Raw genomic sequence first — 11060 nt, 5'->3', positions numbered from 1 at the left:
CAAATGCCTGAAGTTTTCCAACTGTTTTAGGGTGATGTTGATGTGCTGAATCCAGAGATCTCATTGCTTTTGCTCAATCAGGTCAACTTTCTGAGCTATGGAGCAACAGGAGCCTCAAAACACATGACAAGCCTGTTTTTGGTTGAGAAGTGAACTGACGATGTCACAAAAATGTCATCGATTTAGTCATAAGATCGGATTTCTCTGAATCAGATTAGAATAAAAACCTGAATTGGTTGAGAAAAATGGATGTCAACTGAAATTATTCATTTGAAAAAAAAAAAACAACTTCTGATGAACATTTTTTGTAACCTGGTGACAATTTATGAAATGTTTTATGTACCGTAATTTATGAAGGATTAACCTAAAACTTCTCCCTAATTTCTTTACTTTTCTGCCCTCACTTGACAGAAAAGAGGCGTTTTTGAGTTGAAAGGTACTGAGATGTTGGGTCTGTCTGAGCACAATGTGATCATTAACCCTGTCTGTGTACTGAACCTGCTCACAGCATTGACCTCAGTCAGGCTGAAACCTGAAACCAGTCCAGGGAAAAGGTCATTAAATCTGAAAACACTGCAAGACGCCTCTTTAATTTCTGATATTTTTTAAACGCAATTGATCATTTGAACTGCTGTTATTGCGTGGTTCTCACAATCACTGCACTGAAGCTGCATATTGAGAATAAACAGGTGTTTTTTTTTTTTTTTAAGACCCAACGTGAGAAACGACAACAAACGGGAACAGCAAACCAAAGTCCTGCTTGGAGCAACAATGTTGCTTCAGTGCCTGGTTACCCTCAACCTTCTGACCCCCCTCAGCCTGAGCCAGGTACATTTTAGTAAACATGACGCAACATTGAGGGAAACCTCCACTTTAAGGACTCTTAGGTTCAGCCTCCTCTCTTTTAATGACTGGTGTAGTGCTTGATGGACGAGTGTGTTGAGGGTTTCGTCTTCAACCATGTTCTCTTTCACCACGTGCTGAACGTACACGGCGAGGCCTCAGCCAATCAGGTCAGCAGTGCAACCACCTGATGTCTGAACCCTGACTTCTCCTCTCTGTGCGTTCAGAGCAGTGCCATGATCTCGCTCCAGATTTCTGGACAGCTATGAGGCTTCTCTGACACGGCTCCAAAACCCTTCAGGTCCAAACGGCCGGTTCAGAGGAAATATCAAGTGAAGTCATGTCCGTGCTCAGACTCTTGTGCTGCTTGCTGATGGCATGTTGCCTCAGTGAGGGGAAGAGAATTAAAGGACGCAGAGAAAGTAAGTATCAATGGACTGAAAAATGAGACATAAAAGACATTTGTGTTGCTTTATCCTAAATGGAAAATTCATAGACAGAACTGATACTGTGAGTAGTTCTAGTTTATATTTGTACTGGTCCACAAAGTCCTTAAATACATCTTGGACTTTATTATACAAATGACATTATTTAAACCAGCTCACATATACAGAGGGATATTTAAGCGCAACATAACCACTCTGGAAAAATTTGAGACCACTTAAAATGACAAGTTTCTCTTATTTTACTTTTTATTGGTGTACGAGTAAAATAAAAATGGTTGTTTTATTCTATCAACTACTGACAACACGTCTTTGAAATTTAAAGCACATTAGTGTTTGCATAAAAAGAGACATTTTCAAAATAACAAAAGATGCAGTGCTTTCAATCCTCAAATAATGCAAAAACCTCAAACAAACCAAGTTGATATTAATTTATAAATATAGCGATGCTAATGTTTTAATTCAAATCAATATTTGGTGGAAAAACCAGGAGATTTTCAACAAGGGTTCAGTGCAGTGGGCTCTTCATTTTTTCCCAGATTTTTATATTTTTAAACAAATTGCCAAGTTGCTCGGCGTAAAAGTGCTCAGATTTGACTTGTTCTATGGGAAATGTTGCCATCTGATTCCTAATTTTGATTTAAACTACCTTTGAAATGTTTTTGTTCACCTGTGCAGTCTGCAGACTTCTTTATATCAAGCAAACAAAAAAAAATGTTTCTTGAACCAACTTAAAAATTTCAACCAAATCAGAATTATAGCTTGAGCAAAACTAGTAAATACATTTTTCAAAGAAGGCTCAAAGAAATATTTGTTCAATGCAGTTCATACCAATAAGAATAATTCATCAAATCAGGACGGCGCTTTATCTGTCATTATAATCTTCACATGTGGTCACTGTTGTTGTTTGTAGCTCCTGGCAAGCAAACAGATCCATCTGTCTAAGCTTGAGTATATTTGAAAACTTTATATACACGGCATGTTTATTTATGCCAAAATGTGGCAACAAGTCAGCAAATTGTCTCTTTAAAAATTGTGCACTCTGTCTCAGTGTTTTAGTTTTATATGTGGACATAGACAATCCAGTGCTGCAGGGAAGAGACCAAAGAAAGAAAAAAAAGCAAATCGAAGAGAGACCAGAAGGTTTAATAGTTAACTTCAGATTGAGCAGCAAAAAAAAAAAAACAAATTGATTTTTGATGCGAATATCAAAAGAGTGGAAACCAAAAAATGTCGTGAGATATTTTGGTCAGAATCTGCAGGTTTTTGTTCCTATTCCAAGAGAAAATCTTTTTTTACACTTAGGAAACACAAACGAGTTGATGGGGGAAATGTTTTGCCTAAATTAACCAATAGAGAGATTAATCTTGCAGAGTCATCTGTGCATGTCAGCCAACAAATCTGTTTAACTTACCAACCAAAACAGAATGTCGAAAGCAAGCGATTTATCAAGGAATCTCACTTTACTGCTTTATGTGTTTAAGTTCCTGTGGAGATCTGGGGAAATATTTACAGAAGTTTGTCACAAACACTTCATGCATTGCCAGGAAAAAAAGAGCTGCTGGGACGAAACATCGGCTCATTTTGTAAACATACAAACAAACTTTACTTAAAAATTCAAAGAACCTATTTATTGAACTCAGGACTGTTTGTGTATTGCTTTGTGAGTGTATTTTTTTATTTTTATTTTTTCTGTAATGGAGAGAGGCGTTTTAATGCAAGGGGACATTAAATTAAAGCTGCACAGTATTTGGACAACCAAAGATTTTTCTATGTCTTTTTGTTAAGTAAAATCATCAAAACAGTTGAAACACTTAATTGAAATAATGTCCAAATATTTACATTATTTCCATAAGGTACAAAGTTTTATCTGGGTTTAAATTATAGGATCTGTCACTGCTGTTTTGTTATCATGCTTGTGAGATTTACATTATTTTGTGCATGCATTAGTTTATATCTCAAATAGACATTATTGAACTTTCTTTAGCATAGAACCGACATGAATAATTTCAATAATTTAACCCAGTTCTGATGGTATTTATATTGCCATATTTGGAGTATAACAAATTAGTGAAGACATTTTCTGATTGTTAAAGTCCAGCTATGAAATCATTTGTTTTGTAAACCAAGTTACTAGTTTGATATACTTTCAAGCGTTGCACATAAATTACAACTAAAGCGCGTTTAAGTGAAATGCAATGTTCACCTCCTAAAGCTACATAGTAAACATCCTGATTTCACTGTAACTAACGAGCAGCGTTGTTTGCTCTCTGAGGTGCGACGGACCCAGAGGACGTCGTCAGGCTGAGCGAGCCTCATGTCAGCGGTTCTGTGTTCAGGCTGTTTTTGGGAGGTGAGGACACCTGCATGCTGGACCCTCTGCAGCTGCACACTCTCACCTCCTGTGGCTTCAACAGCAGTAATCCCCTCATCATCATCACTCACGGGTGGTCGGTAAGGTCATCTCCTGCTTTCTGCGCACGTCACTGAACACAAAAACTCAGAACCAAGAGAAGAAACGCGCCCAAAAAACACCACAAGCAGCGACTACTGCTGTTTGCAGAGCTGCAAAACAAAATATCCTAATAGCCTTGGTCTTGTTTATAGTGATATCTTAGTACAACTGAAATGTGAAAATTAATTCATAAATAACTTTTTAGCAAAATATAAAAGCTTACTTTAAACATCCAATTCCTTACTATTGAGGAAAAAACACTTTTCCTCTTATGACACAGGAAAATGTCTTGTCATAAGTGGAATAATTTGTTTTTTCCCCCATCCACATTAAGGAATTATTGACTTAAAACAAGTTCCTATATCTTGCTGAAAAGTTACTTGTAAGTAAGTTTTGTCAATAACACTATTTGAAGGGGGACATGTTATGAACATGAAGGTGTCTTTATGCTTATATCTGTTAGTATGAAGAGTCATTTGGTAAATAATGACTCAATGCAAAGTTAACACTTTTAATTTACTGGTAATGCCAGTTTTAATTGAACTTTGTATTGAAAGTGGCATTATTTACCGAGTGACATGACAACAGTCAGAAGCATTTATGAAGCGTCATTCATGTTCATGACTGATATGTCACGTTTATGACAGTCGCATCTCATCAAATAAAGTGTTACCGTTTTGTCTCATTTCAAGATATTTCCTCTACAAATCAGACCAAAATTACTTGGTAACATTTTTTGTTTCTGCAATGCAGGAAGCAAAATGAGATTCCAACTTTGAGTTCTTGTTTTTTTTCCAAGGTGGATGGTATGTTGGAGAGCTGGGTGCTCCGCATGGCCACAATCCTGAAGACGAACCTTGTGGATGTTAATGTGGTGATGACCGACTGGCTGCATCTGGCCCATCAACATTACCCCTTGGCTGTGCAGAGCACCCGCACCGTGGGCAAAGATATAGCTCATCTGCTGCAGTCACTTCAGGTCAGACTCACGAACCAATGTGCAAAAATGTGGAAAAATTTAATTTCAATGTAATAAATCCCAAACAGAGAGAGTACCGGTACCCAGTGAGAAAAGTTCATCTGATCGGATACAGCCTGGGAGCTCACATATCCGGATTCGCTGGGAGCTTCCTGCAGGGTTCAGAGAAGATTGGGAGGATTACTGGTGAGTTTATTTTCTCTTACCGTTTATCTTCTGACGGACACGGGGCGCTGGTCTTCGTCCTGAACCGGTCTCATTCTTGACTTGGTCTTGGACCCTAAAAGTCTTGGCCTTGTCTTGATACACTCTGGTCTGACACAAGCAGCCACTCAGACCACATTTAAAATCGGAACAATTATTCATCTCAATTCTAAACCACTATAAAAACTTTTCTTTTTATCAGTATGTTTGAGCTATTTTGGGTTTTTGCATATTTGTGAACTAATACAAATTATTCTTATTTCTTTATTGCATTCTTTTGGAGAAGTATTATTCCTATTTAAAACATTTCCTGTCCCTGCAGGCCTGGATCCGGCAGGGCCGCTGTTTGAGGGCATGTCTCCCACAGACAGGCTTTCTCCTGATGATGCAGAGTTCGTCGACGCCATCCACACCTTCACACACGAACGTTTGGGCCTCAGCGTGGGCATCAAGCAAGCTGTGGCGCATTACGACTTCTACCCCAACGGAGGAGACTTCCAGCCCGGATGCGACTTTCATAACATTTATGAACACATAAGCGAGTACGGGATACTTGGTAGGATGAATAGCACTGAAAACACATTTTATAACGCAGACTTTTAGCTTCTTAATCTCTCGATAGTTCACTATTTGGATGGAACATTTTATTTATTTCCAAACCATATTTTTGCTGGAATAAATGTAAACATGGATTATAGTATTTAGAGAGTCTTGTGAAAGTATTCACGCAACTCTAGCTTTTTTAGCTCTCATTATGTTTCAATATACTTCCAAAGGAGGCTTAAAGGTGAACAAAGGATGCATGATTTGCAAAGAATAAAATAAACTGAGAACAGCTCGGGAAAACATTAGTAACCCGCTGCACTGAAAACCTCCTGGTTATTCCACCAAATACTGATTTCTAAACTCTTCCTGAGTTAAACATTAGTTTTGTTGTTTCTACATGAATATGTACTTTTTTTCTTCTCGTTATTTGAGGTCTGAAAGCACTGCAGCTTTTTTGTTATCTTGACTATTTCTCATTTTATGCAAAAAAAAATTCTTAATTTTTTGTTTGGGATTTCAGAGACATCTTGCCAGTAGTTCATAGAATAAAAGAACAATGTTCATTTAAATCAAACATATACCTATAGAGAGTAAAATCAGAGAAACAGAACATTTTACATGGTCTCCCAATTTTTTTAAAGAACTGCATATATTCAACATCCCTTATTCTGATCCTTCACAGGTCACCTTTTTACTGATTTTAGAGGTTTATTATAGAGTATTATTTAAAAAACAGCATCATGACAACCAGGAAACACACCACAGAGGTCAGACTAAAGTTGCCCGAGACATTTAATGGATAATTAGATTAAATCATTGAGTTCTTGGTCAAGCCTTCATCTGAAAATAGAAAGAGTACGAAGCCTACCAAGCCAAAGCTGTGAACCGTAAAACATGCTGGGCAAGAAGATTATTAACCTGAGATGCAACAAGAGCTCCGTGGTAAATCTGGAAGAGCTGCAGAGATAATTTTTTGACAGTTCAAATAAAAGTCCCACACCCAAATCTGCTCTTTATGGAGGTATGAGAAGGCAAAGGTCATGGATTTGCTTCACATTTCAGATTTTCAGATGGAAAAAGAAATAAGAAAAAAATACCGAAACCCAGTAATCGATTTACATCCACTTCCAATTACACACTACTTTGACCCTCGTGTCATTTTCAAAGTACTGCACAGTGTGTTCAGCTGCTCCAAAATATTTCTGGTTAGCTGCTCTCTGTGCTCAACCATAACATTTTAATTCCTTAATTGCGCTTTCCAAATCAAAACATTGGTGGTTTGGAAGCCACATCTTAGGCATCAGTTTATCTTTCTGCTTGCCGACAGTTTGATTTTGATGCATTTAATTCCCTCCGGTCCCACAGACGCTGTTCTGGAAACTGTGGTCCTTTCAATTGAAAACACAGCTGCATAATCTGACAGCGATAACCACATTAAAGCGACTGTCATCCTTAGCAGCTAATAGGCAACATGTGCTGCCCCCAGGCGACAACAATCAACGCAGAGCTGAGATAAATACAGCGAGAAGATGTGACAGAAAGATGCCACTATCGTATGATCTGACCGTCGCACAGTAATGTGTCCTACTTTGTCCTCTCAGGCTTTGAACAGACGGTGAAGTGTGCTCATGAGCGCTCCGTCCATCTGTTCATGGACTCGCTGCTGAATGAAGACAAGCAGAGCACGGCCTACAGGTGCAGTGACAACAGCGCTTTCGTCAGGGGCGTCTGCTTGGACTGCCGGAAGAACCGCTGCAACACCCTGGGCTACAACATCAAGAAGGTCCGAACGGCAAGGAGCAAGAAGCTCTACCTGAAAACAAGATCCCGGATGCCTTACAAACGTGAGACTGAACTCTGAGAATAATGACACTTTATACATATTATTATTATTATTACTCGTAAGCCTGTCACAAAACAACATTTGCTGAACGATTAATTGTCAGAGTAATTATTGTGGTAAACAAAAATATTGTTCTTTCGAGACCATTTGGTCTTATTTTGTGTTTTTGCAGTGTTTACCTGCATTTAGGTTAAAAAAAAACCCCTGAAAAGTGTGGCATGCATTTATACTTAACTCCCTTTAATGTGATATTGCCAAACGAAAAAAAATAAAAATAGTGCAATCAAAAGCCTTCAAGCCAGCGAGCGTGTAAACAGAGTTCATCTGTCTGTAATTTAATCTTTAATATGAGGATCAAATTAATATAAATGCAGCTGGTCTAGTGGAAGCTTTCATACTTGTGAATAAATGTGGAAAAAAGTAAGATGTGTGAATACTTTTTCAAGGCATAGTGATGTCTGTGTGTTTTCCATGAATCAAGACCTGTCTGGTTCGTTTCTCGGCTCTTTTTTCTGCAGTCTATCATTACCAGTTCAGGATCCAGTTTGTTAATCAGACGGAGGAAATCAAGCCAACGCTCATCATCTCCCTCCAAGGAACTGAGGATGAGAGCGGAGAGCTGTTCATTACAATGTGAGTACTGCAGCAGATCTGGTGCAGAGGAAAAAAAAACAAAAAACTTTTTTTTTTGTTTTGTAATTTTTTTTATCCAAGGATTTTGTTGGCTCTTAAAAGAAGGCTGACAGGAAAGAGGGGATGGAGAGAGGGGAAGATGTGCGGCAAATGTCGCCGGGGCCAGGAGTCGAACCCGCGATGGCCGCGCCGTGGACTGAAGCCTCCATACGTGGGATGTTCTAACCCCCTACGCCACCACAGCACGCCCCAGAAAAACCAACCTAACGAGAGCAGCTGACAAACAAACTGCTGCATGAAAAGAAACACGAATACGAATTGAATAAATTACTACAGCAGGACATGATTCATTCACAGTTATGATGTGTTTATGCTATGTGCATCAAAGAGTTTTAAACAAATCACTGCCTGCAGAAAAAAACTCATCTGATTTTTTGCTTTAGCTGTGGGCTTTCACATCAGCAAGCCGTCACTCTCCAACAACAACATGAGGATTAAACGATAACCTTGTTTCTATTTGCTCCCCTCAATGCAGAGATGAAGGCATTCATGGAAACACAACTCTTTCCTTCCTGATTACGCTGGACAAAGACTTGGGGGAGCTGATGATGCTGAAACTAAGTTGGGAAGTGTCTGAAATGTGGAAGAACGTGTGGACTCGCATGCAGAGCATCTTTCCATGGGGCGGCCAGGAGAGCAAACCTCAGATGATGTTGGGAAAAATCAGCGTCAAAGCAGGAGAGACACAGGACAGGTACAGCGCACGTCACTGAAATTTCAAATCGTAGTTCCACATCTGACAGGGAAAGCATCTGGGCTTTTGATGCCATCTAGTGGACACTTCATCTGTTTTAAAGCTTTTATCTTGCAGCCTAACCACATTTTAATGTTTTTTATTTCCAGGACATCATTTTGTTCCATGAATAATGATGGACAACAAATCGAAGTTGTTCAAGATAAAGTGTTTGTGCGCTGCAAAGAGAATGAACCAGGGCACCGCAGGAGAAAGCACAGCAGACTGGTTAAAAAGATTTAATCTGAAACAAGCCAAATGATAATCAATACCTAATGGTCTCTTCATGATGAGGCTTCGCAGAGTAAGGAAACAGCAAAAAATAAATAATTGAGGGGAATAAAAGCTCTGAGAAGTTTGTCTGGAAGTTAAAAACAAGCAACCTGTTGACACTGTGTTTACTATAAATTGTGATGAATGATTGGTTGATTAATAAACTGCATCTTTTTCATTTGACAATACTGAGCTACTTAATGTTCAAAGTTTTCAGATTAAATTTTAAAATAAAGTGTTTTTACATGAAATCACCAATCAGCTCTTAAAGTGACAGAACAGCTACCAGTCTGGTTCAGACGTTTACAGCCACCGTTTAACACAAACGTCAAACATGATGATTTATTTGAAACCTTGTGCAACTTTGATTATTTGCAAAGGCAAATTCTGAGTACACAAAATAGAATTAATCAGTTTTGATTCACACAGTAAAAGAAATAAATAAAAAAATGCACTTCCATTACCACATTTTCTGCAGACATCAGCAAGACTCTGACACATTGGATTTTTGACCACTCCCTTCAGAACTGGAACCTTTTAAACATGGTTTAAAGGGAACTATTATGATCCGTTTTAAATAAGTTAGAATAAGTCTATAGGTTGTATAAAACATGTTCATTGCATTGTTTGCACAAAATCATTCCCAAATCTTGGAGATTTCACCAGCTCCGTTGTGCTTATTTTGAGCTCCTTTCAGGATGAGCCATTTTAGAGAATCTTGTTACTTTAAATCCCCTGAAGCATCAAATTCTTCACTCGCACATGAAACTGGCAGGATCAGTGGAAACAGAGCCTCCTGACCAAGAATGCAGAAGTGGTTTCTGGATGGTAAATCAACAACAACATTTGTCATTTCCAGCCGCCATTGTACAACACATACAATGGTAAGACAAGCTGACCAAACCTGCTGATCTTCAAATAATTACTATCGACAGACGTCAGAGCAACAATGATCATCTCCATTACAGCATTGGATTCTCTTTGGCCTGCTTCAAAATAAATACCAACAACCTGGAACATACAAATGATTAAACCTGAGCTAATTTCAAGAAAATAAATGCTTGTAGCAGCACCATTCTGTAAGTGCTGCTTGCTTACTAAAACTAACAAATATTTTGATTTATTTCAAACAGGTCTTTAAAAAAAATAATATGTAGGACAAAAAAATCATGCATACATAACCAAAAACAAAATAATTAGCTTACCACTCCTTTTCTGCTTGAAAAAGTGTGGTAGGAACACTTTATTAATCCGATCCTTTACCTCAATTTAATGACTTACTTACAATGCCCTAATTGTCAAAAAAAAATTTAATTAAAACCATCTTATAATGTTTCTGTTTGATAGACTGTGCTAAAGAGTCAACAAATAAACTATATTACATAGAGACAAAATGATTACAAACTCATAAGACAAGAAAATCTACAATGACAATTTAAATAGCAATCCGACATGCAGCCATAGAACAATTAGCTTGCCAAAATACACAGAAAAATTCTTCTTATTTTGTGTTTTAATCATGACACGCTGGGACCAACGGCCATTTCTCCCTACGTTACAATGCTACGTTACAGTAACAGGACATGTGCATGTTCCAGGTCAAATTTCACCACTTTTCAAAAACACACAAAAAAAATTGTTTCACAAACGTTATCGGTGGAAAAAGACAAGAGACTGGGAAAAATAACTTACCGCGGCCTACTTGACGTCACTGCGGCATCCTCGTAGGTCGAGAACCAAGACGCTAAGCTAGGCCTCGATGAACACCGATACGATTTCAATCGGACCCACAAAAGTTTCGGTCATAAGGCTGGGCGTCCACTCGGATTCCCGCTTCTTGGGAGATCAGAAAATATCATTTTTAATCCACGTCGTCCCAAAATTCATCAATATCCGACCGGCAGCTCCTTGTCTTCGTGCAGGCAAGAGCTAGCCGCCTCTTTTTCCAATAACGCTCACGTAGAAGCTGCGTCATATTTCTGTCCAGCATGGCGCATGCGCGTCACGCTCATTAATAACAAAACTGTTGCCAGAGTTGACATTTTCCA

The 11060-nt window shown here is 38.5% G+C and overlaps 1 protein-coding gene across 2 annotated transcripts; it reads left to right on the top strand.

Annotated features, from left to right (window-relative positions):
• Positions 1-900: 900 nt before the first annotated feature.
• Positions 901-9198, top strand: lipca (lipase, hepatic a). Of its 2 annotated transcripts, XM_055036468.1 has the most exons (9): positions 906-1265; positions 3562-3740; positions 4541-4720; positions 4789-4906; positions 5247-5480; positions 7072-7314; positions 7832-7946; positions 8482-8700; positions 8850-9198. In XM_055036468.1, the coding sequence occupies exons 1-9, from the start codon at positions 1184-1186 to the stop codon at positions 8980-8982; spliced, it is 1503 nt and encodes a 500-aa protein (XP_054892443.1). In that variant the 5' UTR covers positions 906-1183; the 3' UTR covers positions 8983-9198. The 2 variants fall into 2 exon arrangements, with proteins under 2 accessions (XP_054892444.1, XP_054892443.1); XM_055036469.1 differs by lacking the exons at positions 8482-8700; positions 8850-9198 and adding an exon at positions 8028-8474 and having other exon boundaries at positions 901-1265.
• The last annotated feature ends 1862 nt before the right edge of the window (positions 9199-11060 follow it).

Source organism: Poeciliopsis prolifica, unplaced genomic scaffold (assembly GCF_027474105.1).
Source record: "Poeciliopsis prolifica strain line A6 unplaced genomic scaffold, Auburn_PproV2 SCAFFOLD011, whole genome shotgun sequence".
Classification (NCBI taxonomy): Eukaryota; Metazoa; Chordata; class Actinopteri; order Cyprinodontiformes; family Poeciliidae; genus Poeciliopsis; species Poeciliopsis prolifica.
The sequence above is the reverse complement of the archived record's forward strand: the minus strand, read 5'-3'. Positions and strand labels throughout refer to the sequence as shown.

Bases quoted from the DNA above. Each gene is read 5' to 3' on its own strand.
- lipca (XM_055036468.1), top strand. From the start codon at position 1,184: ATGTCCGTGCTCAGACTCTTGTGCTGCTTGCTGATGGCATGTTGCCTC. The intron at 4,907-5,246 runs GTGAGTTTATTT...CTGTCCCTGCAG, and splicing joins GAAGATTGGGAGGATTACTG to GCCTGGATCCGGCAGGGCCG. The intron at 7,947-8,481 runs GTGAGTACTGCA...CCCTCAATGCAG, and splicing joins GGAGAGCTGTTCATTACAAT to AGATGAAGGCATTCATGGAA.